This window comes from Oncorhynchus keta, chromosome 22, assembly GCF_023373465.1.
Source record: "Oncorhynchus keta strain PuntledgeMale-10-30-2019 chromosome 22, Oket_V2, whole genome shotgun sequence".
NCBI classification, from domain to species: Eukaryota; Metazoa; Chordata; class Actinopteri; order Salmoniformes; family Salmonidae; genus Oncorhynchus; species Oncorhynchus keta.
The window spans coordinates 30,845,855-30,867,518 of NC_068442.1; the positions used below are offsets into that span (position 1 = coordinate 30,845,855).

A 21,664-nucleotide genomic window follows, 5' to 3' on the forward strand; every position below is an offset into this window, starting at 1 on the left:
TTCAGATCTAATTTGAGGGGGTGGAGTGCAGTAGGGTGCTGTAGATGGTCCTCTGTTGATCATTTCAGATCAACTGGAGAGATTTACCAAGAGGTAAACAAACACTGTTAGAGAGAGAGAGAAAGAGAGAGATTGAGAGGGTGGTCACCTTCACTTGTCCTTCCTATGGAACGACAGAGCAGTGAGGGGGAGATAGAGACTCCCCAAAAGTGTGTTTGAAAGCCGTGGGTGGCGCGCCTTATCGCTGGAGTTCTCCTGGAGAGATTATTGGGGGATTAGTGCGAACGCTTGTTTCTAAAACATGATGAAAAGACGTTCCACGCGTGATAACGCTTTGAACTCTACACTCCTTCTAGGATCCTGCCTCTAGGCTTCATTTCCGCGAAAGACAGAAGGGGGAAGAGAGGGGAACGAAAGCAATATGTAAGTTAAGTTGCTCTTGCGGTAGCTGGTTTGAATGAGTATCAATCAAACTGAGGTTGAACTAAACTCTTTCCCTTGTTTAAGCATTGTTATTCTGAAGTTATTGTAACTTGTTTGCTACCAACAAATCATCACTACATAACAGGGGGCTTGTTATGCATCTCATGATGTATCTTTTGCCTTCAGTCAGAATAAAAAAACGTCCTAATCTGATCTATTTGTGATCCAATCATAAGAAACTTATTATTATCAGATCTGTGTGTGATCCAATCAGGAGGAAGGTGACACATTTGACCTCAGTTGACATGAGATGAGGACATGTTCACTGAACTAAAAACTCCCAGGAATCTAAAGCAACCTGATTAGATTCAGATCAACTTTATTATCCCATTTGGGGGAAATTAATTTGGTCATGTGCTTAAAAAAGGAAAACACAGAAACTACACAAAATAATTCAAAGTGCTATAGCTACACATTTAAAGTGAAAGTGTGATATACTGTTTTCTCGTGGGATCAACAGACTATATTTTATACAGTCTAATGGCTGTTGGAATAAAAGAGTCCCCATATCAATCTGTTTGAATTTTATTTTGAAGAGATCTCTTTCCCCTTGTCTGGGTGCTGCTGTAACTGAATTTTGAGTGAAGTGGGTGAGTAGTGTCCTCTAAAATGCTTTCAAGTTTTAGGAGGATGAGTTTTGTGTACAAGTTGGTGGCTGATTCTTGGTTTATACCAATTTTCCTTCCCGCCGTCTTGATAAAGTGCAGAAGATTGACTTGGTCCTGCACTCGCATGTTTCCAATGGACAGCACACTCTACTGGACAGATTTATAGAACATTTGTAAGATATGGCGTTCAACATTAAAATGGTTCAGCATGCGTAAAAAAACATTCTCTGTTGCAATTTCTTTATCTTTGCAAAGGCACAGTCATTGAATATCAGTTTATTGTCTATTTCGATTCCTAGGTACTTTTATGTGGTCACTCTATCGACTGAATCCCCATTGATCTTCATAGGGTGTAGTGGAGTTGTGTTCCTTCTGAAATCAATTTCCATCTCTTTTGTTTTCTTAACATTTATTTCAAGAAAATTATCTGCACACCACTGGATAAATTCTGCAGTTTCTCTGTCAAAACCTTGAAGAGAGACTTGGTCTGGGTGGAGGAAACCCACAACAGCGGTGTCATCTGCATATTTAAAGAATTTGTGGGCTGAGTCAGAGGCTTGACAATCGTTTGTGTACAGTGTGTACAGTATCGGTGAAAGTACGCAACCTTGAGGGGCTCCCGTATTCACCATTCTAGATGCAGAGATGGCGGAGTTAAACTTCACTTGTTGAGTACGGTTCACAAGGAAACTATTTATTCACCTGATTCTTAACTGACTTGCCTAGTTAAATAAAGGTACAATCAGTAGAGAGTTGACACCCAAATTCACCAGCTTATCCAACAATAGGATCAGTAGAGAGTTGACAGCCAAATTCACCAGCTTATCCAACAGTAGGTGGGGTTGGATTGTGTTAAACGCGCTACTGAAGTCAATGAATACAATTTCCACTAGACTATTTTCTAAATGTTCGTCATCAACACCCCTGGAGGCACGGTAGGTGAACTGGTTTGAGTCTAATTGGGATGAGAGACCAGAGAGAATTGTTTTTTGAATAATTTTTTCTAAGCATTTCACAGGTACAGATGTCATGGCTACAGGGCGTAAATCGTCAGTAAACATTATTATGCACCGTACAAAAGTCAAACATCCATATCAGGCATGTTTTATGCCTCTTTCTCAAGAGATGAAAAAAAAAAGACTACATCAAGCATGAAATCTATATCGGATCAAAAAAGAACAGGCCTAATATTAGCTAGGATCTATGTTTGTTGTGTGAGAGTGCGCTAGTGTTGCTTTGTGTGTTGGTGTTCAAAGTGAACACTTGTCTCCATGTGTTAAAGGGTATGCCCCGTATTAAACTGATAGCTTATCTGGCCAGACCAAATAAGAAGCAAATTTACTCAGAGAAGGCAGAGCAGAGCAGGGAGGTTTGGCATGGATCTGAAGGCCTGCAAGGACAGGCGAGGCCAAGCGGGTGGTGCCAAATCACCCTGTGATGTGATGAGAGGCAGAGCCCCAGGGCTCCAGAGACACCACCCGCTTGGCCGCCGCCGGCTGCATGACACCACCACTGGGACAGGTCTGAGGTGGGAGGGGACAGGGAGGAGGTGGCACTTTGAAATTGGTAAACCTTTGTTTAATTCCTTACACACAATGTTTCATACTATGGCTAACCAATCAGATTGGTTGGTAACACATCTATTTCAATGACAGCAAAGGAAACCAAATGTTAGCTGTGTAAATTGGGTATTTTGAATTTTGTTCAGGTTGTCAATGTTGAATCTTCACACAGTAGATGGCAACAATCAGGCACAGACAGATTAATTGTGTCTCTACTACACATATAGAGGGAGAGAAGAGAACTCAGCAGAAAACAATCGTGGACGAGCAGATATAGAGATGAAAGGCTGCGTGGCGGTGGATCTACTGTACTGAGGGTAACCCTCACCCCTACTGAATCCTGAGTTGGCGGCCTGTCGGGGAACTGTGGGAGGAGGAGAGTGAAGTGACAGTGGGAGACACAGGAGGAATGTGAGATTAAACCCACTATCTCCTCCTGATACTGAGGGTCTGTCTCCTCACTCCTTAAACTCACAGATAGCAGGGGTGAGGGAGGTGAGACAGAGGGTGAGAACTCAAAAGAGATGGTCAAAGCCGAGAATCATCGAAAAACTCCATTGAGATGTAGTCTTCTTGAACATAATAGAATAGAGAAAATGAGAAAGAGATGAGCAGGGCAAGGGAGGAAGTGACAGATATATGTGATGGGTGTGTTTGGACTCAGCAATTCAGATAATAAACTAAATCTTAGAAATGAGAGCCTATCAACCAGAAATCAATCATTGGCGTTTGTTGTCCAGGAGGATGGCGCCATGCAGAGATAAAAGACAAGCGGACGTCTAGGGAGAAGAAAGGACAGGGGCGGGCTGGCTGGGCTGCAGCTGGGAGAGGAAAGGGGAAGCTGCAGGACCAATGTGTCAGTCAGGCTCATGGATACATGAGGATGAGACAAGGCAGGAGAGGAGCAGTTCCTCAGAGAATCATGAATGGTAATTCAGGTATAACAACATAGCAATAGTGATCGTAATGTCTTCATGTATTTATTAACCCTTTGAGGAGTACATACAGGACTGTGGATAGGTCTCCAACCGCCGGTCCATTTGTATGATAGTCACAAGCGATATCTCAGACAACACTGGCCCGATTTTGACGAAACTTGAGTGAATGATTGAATGCCATAGAGATCCGTCATTTACAAAATTACAATGGTTGGTCCAAGGTGGGAGCTATAGTAATTAACTGAAACGTGTGCGTCACATCAGAGAGGAAGAGGCAAATAAGAGGGATAACTGTCTTCTACAGCAGGTGGCGGTTTTTTCCCCTCACCAAAGAGAGGAGATTTTATATGGAGGTCAATGAGAGTGTCGAATTTGGTTAACAAAACATTGAATGGCTTATTTGCTACATGTGGCTTATTTGATCAATTATCATTTTCATAGCGCGTTGGTTGTTCCGAGTGTACTGATATGTAGGACACGTGATATCCTGCCAACTTTGAGAAAAAAACACTTTATATCGGAGTTGTGCCTATTGTTCACACACAATACTGCCTTCTCATTGGCTAGAATGATCCCACCTGATCTTGCTTCCTTCCGACTGCCATATAACATGTGTAAATATTTGTATGAACATAACAAGATTCAACAACTAAGACATAAACTTAACAAGTTCCACAGACATGTGATTAACAGAAATGGAATAATGTTGTCCCTGAACAAATGGGGGGGTCAAAATCAAAAGTAACAGTCAGTATCTGGTGTGGCCAACAGCTGCATTAAGTACTACAGTGCATCTCCTCCTCATGGACTGCACCAGATTTGCCAGTTCTTGCTGTGAGATGTTACTGCACTCTCCATTTCGGACACTCTGACATTTCTGGGGGGAATGGCCCTAGCCATCAATGGGATTTAGATCCGGGCTCTTCGCTGGCCATGGCAGAACACTGCCATTCCTGTCTTGCAGGAAATCACGCACAGAACGAGCAGTATGGCTGGTGGCATTGTCATGCTGGAGGGTCATGTCAGGATGAGCCTGCAGGAAAGGTACCACATGAGGGAGGAGGATGTCTTCCCTGTAACGCACAGCATTGAGATGGCCTCCAATGACAACAAGCTCAGTCCAATGATGCTGTGACACACTGCCCTAGACCATGATGGACCCTCCACCTCCAAAACGATCCCACTCCAGAGTACAGGCCTCGGCGTAAAGCTCATTCCTTCGACGATAAACGCGAATCCGACCATCACCCCTGGTGAGACAAATCCAAAACTGGTCAGTGAAGAGCACTTTTTGCCAGTTCTGTCTAGTCCAGCGACAGTGGGTTTGTGCCCATAGGCGATGTTATTGCCGGTGATGTCTGGTGAAGACCCGTGGACCTGCCTTACAATTGGCTTACAAGCCCTCAGTCCAGCCTCCCTTAGCCTACTGTGGACAGTCTGAGCACTCATGGAGGGATTGTGCATTCCTGATGTAACTCGGGCAGTTATTGTTGCCATCTTGTGCCTGTCCCGCAGGTGTGAAGTTTGGCTGTCCAGAACCTGTGCAGGTGCTGTTATACGTGTTCTGCCACGGCAAGGACGATCAGCTGTCAGTCCTGTCTCCCTGTCTTAGGCGTCTCACAGTACAGACATTGCAATTTATTGCATCTGCAGTCCTCATGCCTCCTTGCAACATGCCTAAGGCACGTTGACGCAGATGAGCAGGGACCCTGGGCATCTTTTTTTGCTGTTTTTCAGAGTCAGTAGAAAGGCCTCTTTAGTGTTCTAAGTTTTCATAACTGTGACCTTAATTGCCTACCGTCGGTAAGGTTAGGTTAGGTTAAGGTTATGGTTCATTGAACATGCATGAGAAACAGTGTTTAAACCCTTTACAATTAAGATCTGTGAAGTTATTTGGATTTTTATGAATTATCTTTGAAAGACGGTGTCATGAAAAAGGGCTGTTTCTTTTTTACCAGTACCAGTCTCTTTAGCTAACATTCCACTCCTTGTCAGTGCCAGAGAGACTGGTTGTCACTAGTTACCACAGCCACAAAAGTGAGAAGGCCCGTCTACTCGACTAATCAGATGAGGGAGTGTGATGACGCGTATGCCGGCTCAGAAAGCCCGCCTACCCGACCAATCAGATGAGGGTGTGTCAACGCATATGCCGTCTTAACGTATATTTTGAGTTCAAGTTTGAGGACCAACGTGGCGTTCAAAACAACTGGGAACTCGGAAATCTCTGACTTTCGAACGGTCAAGACAGCTGGAAAATCGGGAAAAACCAAGCTCCGACGAGGAAAAATCATTTTGAACAGTCATCCAACTCGAAATGCCAAGTCGGAAACTCTGGCATCTTTCTAGAGCTCCGACTTTCCGAGTTTTTTGGCGTTCCCAGTTGTCTTGAAAGCACCAAAAATAACTAAATACATCCGGGAACAAGAATTGGCAACATCACTAAAGATCATAACATTGAGAAAGGACAAAAGTCTTGGGCAAAAGTGTAAGTTGTCTTTTCTTTTTTAGGTAACTTGTACAGTAGCTAACTGTTGCTACTCTCATCTAAATTGAGCTAGCAAATTAGCATAAGGAATTCCATTCCAAGCACAGAGGAGTTATTCTATTTGATAGAGCAACGTTGTTAGTTTCCCTACAAGCCTTTCCTCCTAATAGTAATATATCATATTATTGACCTTCAACAGATGCACAACCTTAGGCAGTAAAAACAACTCAGCTGGGAGATTAAAAGTCCTTCATTCAAAAGTCCTTCATTCAAAACCTTTCAAATTGTGGGCACAAAGACATATGAATGCCACCAGGGGAAAGACAGACAAACAAATGCCAAATAGAAATGTGTTGCTGAAATGAACAAGAAGGTAGTAAGTTCAAAGATAGATAACTGTAATTTATACCATACACTTTTGCAACAATTTAATTTTAATAATGTTGAAGTACTAACTAACAATGGAATGTTATTCAATAAAAATTTAAGAAGATGTGACTTTAAACAGGTGTCCCAACTCTGTGGTCACTAAAGATCCCATGGCATTTATTGTAAGAGTATGTAAGTGGGGTTATTGTGGTGAGTTTCCTCTTATACTGTAAAGAGCCTTGAGTGTCTAGAAAAATGAGATATAAGTCCAATCAATTATTATTATTACTTAAAAGATTGCCATCATCCATATTTGAAAACCATGCCTTTGTAAAGATATATAAACTGGTACAAAATACCAAAAAGGTGGACTGCAAGGCTATAATAAACATCACCTACGTTATCTGCTTTCCTGATTTTAAGTTAAATATGAAAACGTATATCAACCTACTCCTGTTGGTCAAAGTCTAAGGCTGTGTTTACTCAGGCAGCCCAATTCCAATTAAAATGTTTTCTCATCTCAATATTTTAAGTTAAATAAATAAATGACTATAGTAAGTGCCAAATAAAGAAGTGAGACATGCAGTGAGAAGAGAAGTATTCAGAAGTATTCTTCTAAAATCAGCCAAAAATCAGCTAATTTAAAAAATAACAAAAATAATATCACAGAAAAATAATTTCTGTGAACATTTCTGTGAAACTGTGCGTTTTAAATCTAGATGTGTCCATTTGTTTGTCTGCATGCCATTTTAAAAACAATGCAGCTTTGAAGTAAACATATTTTGGGTTAAGACAAACTAGCCTAACTATGAGTAAGGGCAAATATCAAAAAGCTTGAAAGCTGACTTTGAATAAGATATCTGATTATCACATTGCATTTAGAACAGTTGGTTTTATTATAGCTAATAATTAACCAAATTATTGATGAATCAATAGGCTAGATATAATAAATGAATGTCTCTCGTCTGCCCCTGCAAGCCGGTCATCACGCTCCCCCACATCTGATTGGTCGTTGCCTGCGAACTCTAAGCTGGCATACGCGTCATGACACTCCCTCATCTGATAGCTCGTGTAGCAGCCCTTCTGATTTTGTCACTTTGGTAACTAGTGACGACCAAAGAGACTGGCCTGTCGGCAGTCTCAACATTTAATATGCGCTGGATTTACAACGGAGATGCTAATTGGTTGTTGGAAATAACATAAAAATTAAAAAACAAACATTTAGCTGTTTGCTAAGCAAGTTGTTGTATTTTTAGGAATAAAATCAAAATTAAAATGCTGATAATGGCAGCACTGGCCAACTGAAGAACCCCAGGGAGAGAGAGTTAAATCATCTCCAATAAGTTGGGGGAGAAGAAGACAAAGACGAAAGAAAAACAGAAACACAGAAAAATACACACTATTGGTCTCAGAAACATTTTATTCTTCTACCACAGTCTATTAGTTTGGTGACAACATTCATGGACATTTAGCTAGCTAGCCTGCTGTTGCTAGCTAATTTGTCCTGGGATATAATTATTGGGTTGTGATTTTACCTGAAATGCACAAGGTCCTTCAGGATATTGGTAAAATGTTGACCCCTTTTGAGTCACACAAAATCGTGTGTTCTCTACTCCGAAAATGTATCCACAGATAAAAGAGGAAACCTAGTTAGTTTCTAGTAATCTGGGGCGACAGGTAGCCTAGTGGTTAGAGCGTTGGACGCGTAACCTGAAAAGTTGCAAGATCGAATCCCCAAGCTGACAAGGTAACAATCTGTCATTCTGACTCTGAACAAGGCAGTTAACCCATTGTTCCTAGTCTGTCATTGAAAATAATTTGTTCTTAACCTTCTTGCCTACTTAAATAAAGGAAAAATAAATAACATCTCTCTGTCTTCTTCTGTGGACTTTATATGGCGGTTGGCAACCAACTTTAAGGTGCATTACCACCACCAACTGACCTGGAATGTGGATCTCAGTTCATCTTTCAATCACCCACGTGGGCATATACTCCTAAAAACCAATGAGGAGATGGAAGAGGCGGGACTTGCAGCACGTCAAGCATAAAAAATGAAACTACGTTTTATTTTCTCGTTGACGCGCGCAAGCAGTTTGGATGAAATGACTGAATAACATGTACAGTGTCTTCGGAAAGACCCCTTGACTTTTCCCACATTTTGTTACGTTACAGCCTTATTCTAAAATGGATACAAAGAAATACTCAGGAATCTACACACGATACCCCATAACGACAAAACAAAAAGTTTTTTTTAATACATTTTTGCTAATTTAAAAACAGAAATACCATTCAGACCCTTTACTATGTGACTCGAAATTGATCTCAGGTGCATCATGTTTCTATTGATCATCCTTGAGATGTTTCTACAACTTGATTGAAGTCCACCTGTGGTAAATGAAATTGATTGGACATGATTTAGAAAGGCACAAACCTGTCTATATAAGTTCTCACAGCTGACAGTGCATGTCAGAGTAAAAACCAAGGCATGAGTTCGAAGGAATTGTCCGTAGAGCTCCGAGACAGCATTGTGTTGAGGCACAGATCTGGAGAAAGGTACCAGATTTTCTGCAGCATTGAAGGTCCCAAAGAACACAGCGCCTCCATCATACTTAAATGGAAGAAGTTTGGAACCACCAAGACTCTTCCTATAGAGCTGGTCGCCCGGCCAAACTGAGCAATCGGGGGAGAAGGGCCTTGGTCAGGGAGATGACCAAGAATACGATAGTCACTCTGACAGAGCTCCAGAGTTCCTCTGTGGAGATGGGAGAACATTTCAGAAGGACAACCATCCCTGCAGCACTCCACAACTCAGGCCTTTATGGTAGAGTGGACATAGGGAAGCCACTACTTCGTAAACGCACGACAGCCCGTTTGGAGTCTGCCAAAAGGCACCTAAAGACTCTCAGACCATAAGAAACAAGATTCTCTGGTCTGATGAAACCAATATTGGCCTGAATGCCAAGCGTCACATCTGGAGGGAACCTGGCACCATTCCTACGGTGAAGCATGGTGGTGGCAGCATCATCATGTGGGGATGTTTTTCAGCAGCAGGGACTGGGAGACAGGATCGAGGCAGGATCGAGGCAAAGATCAGAACAGTGCAAAGTACAGAGAGATCCTGAATGAAAACCTGCTCCAGAGCACTCAGGACCTCAGACTGTCTCTGAATGTCCTTGAGTGGCCCAGCCAGATCCCAAACTTGAACTTGATTGAACATTTCTGGAGAGACCTGAAAATAGCTTTGCAGCAACGTTCCCCATCCAACCTGACAGAGCTTTAGAAGATCTGCAGAGAAGAATGGGAGAAACTCCCCAAATACACGTGTGCCAAGCTCATAGCGTCATACCCAATAAGACTCTAGGCTGTAATCGCTGCCAAAGGTGCTTCATCAAAGTACTGTAAAGGGTCTGAATACTTGTGTAAAATATTTAAGTTTTTCATTTTTAATAAATTAGCAAAAATGTCTAAAAACCTGTTTTTGCTTTGTCATTATGAGATATTGTGTGTAGATTAATGAGAGAAAAATATGAATACATTTTAGAATAAGGCTGTAACAAAATTTGGAAAAAGTCAAGGGGTCTGTATACTTTCTGAATGCACTGTACATGTTAAATAAATATATAAAACTGCTGTACATATCATTTTTAATATATCTTGAGAACTTTAAATTATTCCGGTGTATATAAGTATAGATGGCATTTGGATTACTGTTACAGTGCTATTTGAGTTGTTAATTGTTTTCATTCTGACATTTCTGGATGGGTGGGGGGTCATTTGTGTACTTGTCCGACATTTTACTGCATTGTTAGGAGCTAGTAACATAAGCATTCCATGCATTTTCATTTTTAATAAATTAACAAAAATGTCTAAAAAACTGTTTTTGCTTTGTCATTATGGGGTATTGTGTGTAGATTAATGAGGACTTTTTAAAAAAGTTCATCTTAGAATAAGGCTGTAACCTAACAAAATGTGGAAAAAGTCAAGGGATCTGAATACTTTCCAAAGGTACTGTACGTGTACATTTATTTTGCAATGCTCACACACACAACGCGGTCTGTGTGGTCAGCATTGAAGATTTTGTGGTTGAAATTGCAATATGTATTTAGTTTCAGAATTTAGACATGAGCTAGCAACTTTTGACAGACCGGTTACATCTGGACAAACAAACTGTTGCTTAACAACTAATGTGTTCTGTGGAGACCAAAAGTGAGAATCATAATATTTGCATAATCGCTGTGATTGGCAGTATCTCACGTTAGATGACGTCACTTCTCTGCGATGCTCTTAAGTATTAACACCCCATGGCTTTTCCACATTTTGTTGTATTACAGCCTGAATTTAAAGTTGATTAAATGTTGATTTTTTTTGTCCATGGCCTACACACAATACCAAATAATGTCAAAGTGGAATTAATACAAAATGAAAAGCTGAAATGTCTTGAGTCAATAAGTATTCAACCCCTTTGTTATGGCAATCCTAAATAACAAAATGTGGTTAACAAGTCACATAATAAGTGGCATGGACAATAATAGTGTTTAACATGATTTTTGAATGACTACCTCATCTCTTTACCCCACACATACAATTATCTGTAAGGTCACTCAGTCACGCAGTGAATTTCAAACACAGAATCAACCAGAAAGACTAGGGAGGGTTTCTAATGCCTCGCAAAGAAGGGCATCCATTGGTAGATTGGTATACATAAAAAAAGCAGACACTGAATATCCCTTTGAGGATTGTGAAGTTATTAATTACACTTTGGATGGTGTATCAATATACCCCGCCACTACAAAGATGCAGGCGTCCATCCTAACTCAGTGAGCAGAGAGGCAGGTGAAAACTGGGGATGGATCAACAACATTGTAGTTACTCCACAATACTAACCTAATTGAAAGAGTGAAAAGAAGGAAGCCTGTATAGAATACAAATATTCCAAAACATGTATTCTGTTTGCAACAAGGCACTGAAGTAATACTGCAAAAGAAATGTGGCAAAGCAATTAACATTTTGTCCTGAATACAACGTGTTTTGTTTGAGGCAAATCCAATACAAGCCATTACTGAGTACCACTCTCCATTTTCAAGAATAGTGGTGGCTGCATCATGTTATTGGTATGCTTGTAATTGTTACGGACTGGGGAGTTTTTCAGGAAAAATAAGAAACGGAATGGAGCTCATGCAAAATCTTAGAGGAAAACCTGGTTCAGTCTGCTTTCCACCAGATACTGGGAGATAAATTCACCTTTCAGCAGGACAATAACCTAAAACACAAGGCTACACTGGAGTTGTTTACCAAGTAGACAGTGAATGTTCCTTTGTGGCCGAGTTAGTTTTGACTTAAATCTACTTGAATATCTTTGTCAAGACTTGAAAATGTCTGTCTAGCAATGATCAACAACCAACTTGAATAATGTGCAAATATTGTACAATCCAGGTGTGCAAAGCTCTTCAAGAAATATTCAGAAAAACTCACAGCTATAATCGCTGCTAAAGGTGATTCTTACATGTATTTGAGATATTTCTGTATTTCATTTTGAATAAATTTGCTACAAAATCTGAAAACATGTTTTCACTTTGTCATTATGGGTTATTGTGTGTAGATGGGTGAGAAAAATATATATTTAATACATTTTGAATTCAGGCTGTAACACAACAAAATGTGGAATAAGTCAAGGGTTATAAATACTTTCTGAAGGCAGCTAGTTTCATGCCCTGATCTGTTTCACCTGTCCTTGTGATCGTCTCCACCCCCTCCAGGTGTCACTTATTTTCCCTGGTGTATTTATCCCTGTGTTTCCTGTCTCTCTGTGCCAGTTCATCTTGTATGTTCAAGTCAACCCGCGTGGTTTTCCTGTGCCTCTACTTTTCTATTCTCGTTTACTAGTCCTCCCAGTTTTTACCTCCACCTGTTTTTCTGGACTCCATTCCTGCCTGCCTGACCATTCTGCCTGCGTTGACCTCAAGCCTGCCTGCCATTCTGTACCTCTGAACTGGTTTTAACCTTTTGCCTGTCCACGACCATTCTCTTGCCTCCCCCTTTTGGATTGTTAATAAACATCTTGGACTCTAACCATCTGTCTCCTGTGTCTGCATCTGGGTCTCGCCTTGTGGCCTTAGAGTACGAACTGGCCTTGACAGACCCAGCAGATCTGGACCAGCTCCGCCACTCTGTCTCCCTGCAGGGAGCCACCATTCCGAGGCATGAGGAGCTACTTCAGGACCTTCTGGAAGGGCTTCGATCCCTGACGGAACGCCACGACCAGGGGTTCAAGGCTGTTATGGAGCAAATCAGGGAGCCTACCACCTCCGAGAACCCCCAACCACTCAGAAGCGTTTTCCCTGTGAGTGGTGAGGTTGTACAGCCTTCCCCAGGTCCCCGAGAACCCTGCTTACCTCCTCCGGAGCGATACTCTAGGGATCCTGGTATCTGCTGGGGTTTTCTTTCTCAATGCTCCCTTATTTTTGAGCTACAGCCATCTTCGTTACCTTCGGACCGATCTAAGATAGCATATATTATTACGCTGATGTCGGGAAGGGATCTCTCCTGGGCGACGGCTGTTTGGGAGCAACAATCTGTCAATTGTCATCATCTGGAGGATTTTATGGTAGAGGCGAGAAAGGCTTTTGATTCTCCAGTATCTGGGAGCGAGGCGGCCCATAAATTGCTGGATTTACATAAAAATTCTCAAAGTGTGGCAGACTACGCTGTTGACTTTCGCACGCTGGCCGCCGAGAGTACCTGGAATCCGGAGTCCCTTTTTGATACCTTCCTTCATGGACTATCTGAGGAGATAAAGGATGAGCTAGCTGCGCGGGAATTGCCGGTGGACCTCAATTCCCTCATCGCCCTCACCATTAAAATTGATGGGCAGCTAAGGGAACGCAGGAGTGAGAGGAGGTCTGACCTGGGTCACACTTGTTCATCCGCAGTGGCTCGCTCATCTTCGAAGTAATCTGGAAGTCCCCGAAGGCTATTTTTCAGAGAAGATCCGAAGTCACCTGAGCTCCCTCGAGAATCATCAGCGACGGGTGAGTCAGATACTCCAGAACCTGTGCAACTGGGCAGAGCTAGATTATCACCTAAGAAACGTTCACATAGGCTGAGTTCCAACAGTTGTCTGTACTGTGGGGCTGCACGACATTATATAGCCACCTGCCCAGTTAAGCTTTATTTTGATGTATGACACTTGTATTTTCATGAATGTTAAATATTTATATTTCTGTAATTTGAATTTCGCTCTCTGCAATTTCACTGGATGTTGTCGAGGTGGGTCGCTAGCGAAACGCCTGCGCCAGAAAGGTTAAGAGACCCATCTCCATAGTAGGCACAAGTACTCTGGTGAGACAGACTGGGAATCTTCTTAATCCCATTAACCGGACTCCCTCCTTTGTTATACTGCTGTGGGGAGACCAGTCTAAATCTCTACGGGTGCTCATTGACTCTGGGGCAGATGAGAGTTTTATGGATGCTACTCTAGTTTCTGAATTAGGTATTCCCACTCAACTTCTCTCTGTTTCCATGGACGCTAGAGCACTGGACGGACGCTCTATTGGTAGAGTTACCCACAGCACTGTTCCTGTTAATCTTCGGGTTTCAGGAAATCACAGTGAGGCTATACAGCTGCTTCTCATTGAGTCTCCCCATGTTCCAGTTGTTTTGGGATTTTCTCGGCTTAAAGAAACACAACCCCGTTATTGATTGGACCACATGTTCAATCTTGGGTTGGAGTCTGTTTTGCCATTCCCATTGCCTCAAAGCAGCACAGCCTTCCCCGAGACAGCCTCCTCAGGGCTTATGTCAAGACTCTGATTTCTCTACCGGCCCACAGATTACCACAACCTCCTGGAAGTTTTCAGCAAGGCACGGGCTACTTCTCATCCCCCGCATCGTCCTCATGATTGTGCCATTGATCTCCCCCCAGGCACCACACCACCTCGGGGTAGGCTATATTCTCTACCTGGGCCGGAGACCAAGGCCATGGAGGAGTACATAGAGGAGTCTCTGGCTACTGGGGCTGTCCGTCCGTCAGCTTCTCCTGCCGGCGCAGGGTTTTTCTTTGTGGAGAAGGACAAGCCCTGCGTTCGTGCATTGACTACCGGGGTGTTAATGATATTACGATTAAGAATTGTTACTCCCTACCACTCCTCTCTTCGGCTTTTTAACCTCTCCAGGAAGCCACCATTTTTTTACAAGCTGGATCTTTGGAATGCCTACCACCTGGTTCGGATACGCGAAGGAGATGAGTGGAAGACAGCATTCAGCACAGCCAAGCGCATTAATTCCAGGCAGGCCCGGTGGGCTCTGTTATTTACTAGGTTCAATTTCACCATCTCCTACCGTCCAGTGTCCAAAAACCTGAAGCAGGATGCTCTCTCCCGTCTATACAGTTCCACTGCCACTCCCTCTGAATCTGAGACCATCCTCCCTGCCTCTTGCTTGGCGGCTTCTGTTGTTTGGGGAATTGAGGCTGTGGTCTGCAAGGTTCAGCGTTCCCAATCGGACCCTGCGGGGGGCCCGGCTAACCGTCTGCTTGTGCCTGATGAGGTCTGGTCTTAGGTCCTAGAATGGGCTCACTCCTCCAGGCCTACCTGTCATCCTGGTACTCGTCGGACCCTGGCTTTCTTCCGTCAACCTATCTGCTGGCCTACCATGGTCCCCGAAGTATCGACCTTCGTCCCCGCATGCATGGTATGCGCGCAAAGCAAGACTCCGTGGCAAGCTCCGTCTGGCCTCCTACAGCCACTTCCTGTCCCTCATCACCCATGGTCCCATATTCCTCTGGAATTCGTCACTGGGCTTCCTCCGTCAGACGGCAACACCACCATTCTGACGGTGGTGGACAGAATGTCCAAGGCCTCCCATTTCATCCCTCTTCCTAAGTTACTTTCAGCCAAGGAGACGGCCCAGCTTATGGTGCAGCATGTGTTCCATATCTATGGACTCCCGGTTGACGTTGTCTCGGACCGGGGTCCTCGGTTCTCATCCCAATTCTGGAAGGCACTCTTATTGGGTGGAAAACATCAGCCAGTCCGTCCTCTGGGTTTCATCCCCACTGTAACGGCCAGTCGCAGCGAGCCAATCAAGACACTCCAGTGTCTGGTTGCCAGAAACCCCACCACCTGGAGACAGCCCACTGGTCTGGGTGGAATATGCCAGGAACACTCTCCCTTGCTCGGCTACTGGACTATCCCCTTTTGAATACTCCATGGGGTATCAGCCCCCGCTCTTCCCAGAGCAAGAAGTTGAGGTTAACGTACCTTCAGCCAAGATGTTCATCCGATTCTAACCATCTGCATCTGGGTCTTGCTTAAAGCCCTTATAGCTAGCCCTTCCTTCACTGACGTAAAAAGCTTGCTTAGTCTGTTTAAATTACACTGAAACTGTAGACATGCAGCCCCACAATTAAGAGCAACTGGCTGTTTTTAGAAATCACACCGTTGATCAACATGTTTCTCCACGATCGTAATTGTTGGATCAGCTGAACACAGCAGCTGACTCAGGCTACTGCAATGACTCGTGGCTGTCACGCCCTGACCATAGAGAGCCCTCAGGGTTCTCTATGGTGTAATAAATAGGTCAGAGCGTGACTAGGTTTTTTTTCAAGTTATTTTAATTCTATGTTGGAGTGTGAGTATGGTTCCCAATTGGAGGCAGCTGAATATCGTTGCCTCTAATTGGGGATGATACTTAGTGTGTCCCTTTTCCCACCTGCGTGGTGGGATATTGTTTTGTTTAGTGCCTAAGTGCGCTACGTACTGGACGTTCGTTAATTCTTTGTTGTTTTTTAAGTTTCACTGTAATAAATATGTGGAACTCTACACACGCTGCGCCTTGGTCCGATTATTTATATAACGATCGTGACAGTGGCAGAAGAAGTGGCAGCTGCTTCATGAAAACTCATAATAAGTTAACTTCTTCGAGATAGGGTGCGCTCTTTTAGTTTTTGGATAAAAAACGTTCCCGTTTTAAACAAGATATTTTGTCACGAAAAGATGCTCGACTATGCATGTAATTGACAGCTTTGGAAAGAAAAAACTCTGACGTTTCCAAAACTGCAAAGATATTATCTGTGAGTGCCCCAGAACTAATGCTACAGGCGAAACCAAGATGAAATTTCATACAGGAAATGGTCCAGATTTTGAATGCCCTGTGTTCCAATGTCTCCTTATATGGCTGTGAATGCGCCAGGAATGAGCCTGCACTTTCTGTCGTTTCCCCAAGGTGTCTGCAGCATTGTGACGTATTTGTAGGCATATCATTGGAAGATAGACCATAAGAGACTACATTTGCCAGGTGTCCGCCCGGTGTCCACCGTCAAAATTATTGCGTAATCTCCAGCTCCATGCGTTTTCCATTTTCTTCAGAGGAGAAAGTCAACTGCCACGAATGATTTATCATCGATAGATATGTGAAAAACACCTTGAGGATTGATTCTAAACAACGTTTGCCATGTTTCTGTCGATATTATGGAGTTAATTTGGAAAAAAGTTTGCGTTGTAATGACTTAATTTTCGGGTTTTTTCTTACCCCAAACGAGATGAACAAAATGGAGCGATTTGTCCTACACAAATAATCTTTTTGGAAAAACTGAACATTTGCTATCTGAGAGTCTCCTCATTGAAAACATCTGAAGTTCTTCAAAGGTAAAATTATTTTATTTGAATGCTTTTCTTGTTTTTGTGAAAATGTTGCATGCTGAATGCTAGGCTTAATGCTATGCTAGGCTATCAATGCTCTTACACAAATGCTTGTTTAGCTATGGTTCAAAAGCATATTTTGAAAATCTGAGATGACAGTGTTGTTAACAAAAGGCTAAGCTTGAGAGCTAATATTTATTTCATTTCATTTGCGATTTTCATGAATAGTTAACGTTGCGTTATGCTAATGAGCTTGCGGCGATAATTACACTCCTGGATACAGGTTTTTTTTCGTAACCAAACGTGATGAACAAAACGGAGTGATTTGTCCTGCACAAATAATATTTTGGGAAAAACTGAACATTTGCTATCTAACTGAGAGTCTCCTCATTGAAAACATCTGAAGTTCTTCAAAGGTAAATGATTTTATTTGAATGCTTTTCTTGTTTTTGTGAAAATGTTGCATGCTGAATGCTAGGCTTAATGCTATGCTAGGCTATCAATACTCTTACACAAATGCTTGTTTAGCTATAGTTCAAAAGCATATTTTGAAAATCTGAGATGACAGTGTTATTAACAAAAGGCTAAGCTTGAGAGCAAATATATTTATTTCATTTCATTTGCGATTTTCATGAATAGTTAACGTTGAGTTATGGTAATGAGCTTGAGGCTATAAATAGGATCCCGGATACGGGATTGCTCGTCGCAACAGGTTAAGCATTAGTACTACAAGCTACAGTAGCTTGCTAGCTTTTGTTGAAAGATTAAACATTATGTGTGCAGCACTAAGTAGGTAGCTGGTGAGTTAACAACATTGTTACAGTCAAAGATGATTTCAGTGACTGACTCAGCTGTTGAACAACTTTATGCTAGCTTTTCATACCCATAGTCAAACTCCAGAAATACTGCTCATTGAAGCACACAAATCTACATAGTGATTGTTAATGTGGTAATAGAATCATGCACACACACACACACACACACACACTGATCTATGGTTGATAAGGCATTTTATTAATTTACTGATCCATTGACCAAACTCCTTCCCGACCCTTGACCTTTAACCTCTACCTCCATGCACTTTGAACCCTCACCTCTGGCACCTGGTCATCTCCAGCCTCTTCTGATTGGACAATCCCAGTGTATGGTCCCCATAGTGTGTCAGTGGTGAGGTCTCTGCAGGCCAGAACCTTGGGGCCAACAGTACCGTCACTTAGCTCCAGGTCATCTACAGAGAGAATGAGAGAAGAAAGAGAAGAGAGAGCGACTAAGTCTCCCAGGTCCCACAAGCAAACAAGATACAAAGCCATACAAAACCAACTCAGTTGTGTCTCAATTTACTGTTGAGAGTTATAATAGTAAAATAGACAAGGTGCATCAGCAGTTTTCTATTGTTATATCAGTTACTGACAGTCGTTCAATTAGCCATGTGCAGCTAACCATTTTTTTATTGGTAAGTTAGCTATCTAAACTTAAGTAATCACGGCCAAATACTGACCAAGTATGCAGGGCAAGTGCCCAGAGACCCTGACCTCCAAGGAGCCCCCATTCATTTTCTTAGTCACTTTCAGATATCCTTTGTGACTTGTTTCAGAAATCTAGGCGTATGTCAACTTTTATTTTTTTTATCAAAATGCGTTTTTTGGCAGAAATGCCTTCTGGAACATGTGAACTTTCATGTGCCTTAATAACAAACGTGTATGTTATCTGTAAATATAAATACAAATATTAAATTATGAGCCTAGTTGATTTAGCCACGTGAAAGACAGCAACCTTCCCACAAGCCATGATTGGCTGAGATAATGAGTGGGCTGGACATGCCGAGAGATGAGTTCGGATTGGTCTGCCATGTAGCGTGCAATCTGTCTATAATATGAGCTGGTCAGTATGTGTAGGTAACCCTTTCTAATGAGGCTTTTTTGAAAGATATCAGGTAGTAGAACTGCATAAGTGTTACTCTCCACTTTCTGGGGGACCGAGTTTTGAAATCAGTGGAATGCACGGTGGAATTAGAGTATGACAGCTAAGGAGATGGAGAAAACTTTGGCATTTGATTGCAAATATGCAGATATAGTCAAAAAGAGAACACACAGAATGCTGTGTTGTATAAAACACCTGTCTCCGGATTACATCTTCAAACTAAGGTCAATCATGGCCTCCGTGACAGAGGTCTCGCTAGCTACATTTTCAGATATTACAAGTTTCTAATTTTGTCAAGTTAAAGTGTACTGTTAGCTAGCTGGCTGGCTTGCTAGCTAACGTTACATGTATGATCTGTGTAGTAATATTATTCATATCTCAGAGCCATTTGCATTGCTAGTTATAGCCTAATGTTAGCTAGCTAACATTGAACCTGGTTGGTTAGCTACCTGCAGATTTACGCAGGCTAGTAATGTTATGAGTTTGGATTTAGGTTCATTGTTTAGCTAGCTAGTTACATGTCTAAACAAAAGACACCCCTATGCAAGTAGCCATTTCAATAGAATGTTCATGATGTCACTGCAACTGTCGATAGATGTAGCAGGTAAATTCGCAGACAAATTTACAAACGCTCAACACCCATTGAATATGGCCAGTGTCAGTAAACGTTGGCAAAAACTCAATTAAATTGTTGCCAGCAGCACAGTTGCAGTCACCAATGTTTTGGATAACATAAAAACAGCCTAACCAGCTCTGCTAGGGCAAGTAAAATGGTCAGAGTTAACTGTTCTCTCATTTGTGTCTGGAAGTAGCTAGCAAGCTAGCCAATGTTAGCCAACTAGCTTGGGTGCTTGACTGCTGTTGTTAGAACAGAACGCTCGAATCAATCCTACTCCTCGGCCAGAGCGCGTTCAGTGTGCGCTCTGAACGCTCCGAGAGTGAAACGCTCTCAATTTACGAACGGACAACGTGACAACGCTCTTGAATTTACGAACGCCCAGGAAATGTCTCTACGCCTTACAGCAAATTGTGTACAATTGCAGGAAATTAAGTTGACATTTTAAAAATATATATATCTGCCGTCAAGACCGGGGCCAGTATAATGTTTTGCCCGCAAGGTGGGGGGAGTCCAAAACAAATCTCGCTTAGGGCCCCCAAAAGGTTACTGGCGGCCCTGACTACTGGTATAATGCTTGTAGTTAAAGGTCCAATGCAGACGTTTATGAGTGGTCTGAGTGGGGAGGAGAAAACTGAAAACTAGCTGTTATTGGCTGAGAGGTTTGGAACTCTTTTTTATTTGTCTATTAACTAAGCTCAATCCCACCAAAAAAGGCTGAAATTTCAGGAGTTCTTTTCAGGAGATTGTTCACCCCCCCCCTTTACCCCCAGAACAGCCTCAATTCCCAAAGTTGTGTCAAGTTGGCTGCATGTCCTTTGGATGGTGGACCATTCTTTATACACACGGGAAACTGTTGAGTGTGAAAAACCTTTCAGTGGGTAAAGTAGTTTAACTGCAAAAAAATGTATTGATTGCACAAATCAGTTGGCTGCATGTGTGGGGATGGATGTGGGTTCACAGACCTGCGAGGTACTGCGGCCCCCCCATAATGAGTACAGATTTTTTTGTGTCCCATCAAAGTTGCCCATCCCTAATCTATGTCATGTCATGGCCAGACCTCTAATTCCAACACTAGGGGGGGTGTGGTGTTGCCTTGAAGACAGAGTGGACTGAGCAGAAGTTGGCCAAAACCAAGCAAACTTTTGTACTTCCCCTTAGGAGATAACTGAGAAAAAGACATGGGAGTCAAGGCATTAGTGTGAGACTTGGGCAGAGGGAGCCTCAGGCCACTGAGGAGAGAGCCCTTCACTATCACACTCATATCCCTTACAATCCCACAGAGCAGAATCTCAAAAGTAGGATCACAAAGGTAGGATCTCAAAAGCTTAAACGAAAACACATCTCTCAAAAAGGAATGATTAGGAAAGGAATCTTGAAATTCACTTAGTCCAGTACCTACAGTAAGCTATCCTATGACACAGCCCCCATAGCCATGGTGCTCTACAGTGCAGTACCATTGGAACCTGCTGTTTACCACCACGTTCAGCTCTCTCTCCCTCCATGTTGATTCTGTTGCTCTGTGTCCCATCCCCCCGTCTCCCCCCTCCCTCCTCCTCCATGGTTCAGCTTCTCTTTCGGGGGTCGGGCTAAAGTGCCAGGCTGATAAGAGTGTTTGTCTAACACTCTCTATGTCAAAACACTCATCTATCTTCTCTGTATCTATCCCCACCAGAGAACAACAGACAGATGCTGATAAAAATGGCTTTCCCACAGCCAACAGTGGAAGAAAGAGAGGGGGAGGAAAGGAGAGGGGGGAAGGGAGAGAGGGAGGGGTGGAGGAGAGAGAGGGGGAGAAAGAGACAGAGGGAGGAGTGGAGGAGCGGGAATGAGGGGAAGGAATGAAGGAGCAGTAGTGAGAAGGAGATTGGAACAAATCAAGCTTATGAGTGTGTTACTAAGTGGAGGCTGGTGGAAGGAGCTATAGGAGGATGGACTCATTGTAATGTGGGGAATGGAATTCATGGAACGGAGTCAAACATGTGGTTCCCATACGTTTGATGTGTTTGTGTAAGTCTCCTGTCCACATCAGCGAGGCTGAAGTCC

At 42.8% G+C, this 21,664-nt stretch overlaps 1 protein-coding gene across 4 annotated transcripts in view; it reads right to left on the reverse strand.

The window, feature by feature from the left end:
* Nucleotides 1–21,664, reverse strand: part of zfpm1 (zinc finger protein, FOG family member 1) — a 111,174-nt gene that overhangs the window by 13,018 nt on the left and 76,492 nt on the right. For all 4 annotated transcript variants that reach the window (XM_035798704.2, XM_035798705.2, XM_035798702.2 and 1 more), the window contains exon 4: nucleotides 18,177–18,310. In XM_035798704.2, the coding sequence (XP_035654597.1) occupies nucleotides 18,177–18,310 (134 nt within the window). The remainder of the gene's footprint in view (nucleotides 1–18,176; nucleotides 18,311–21,664) is intronic.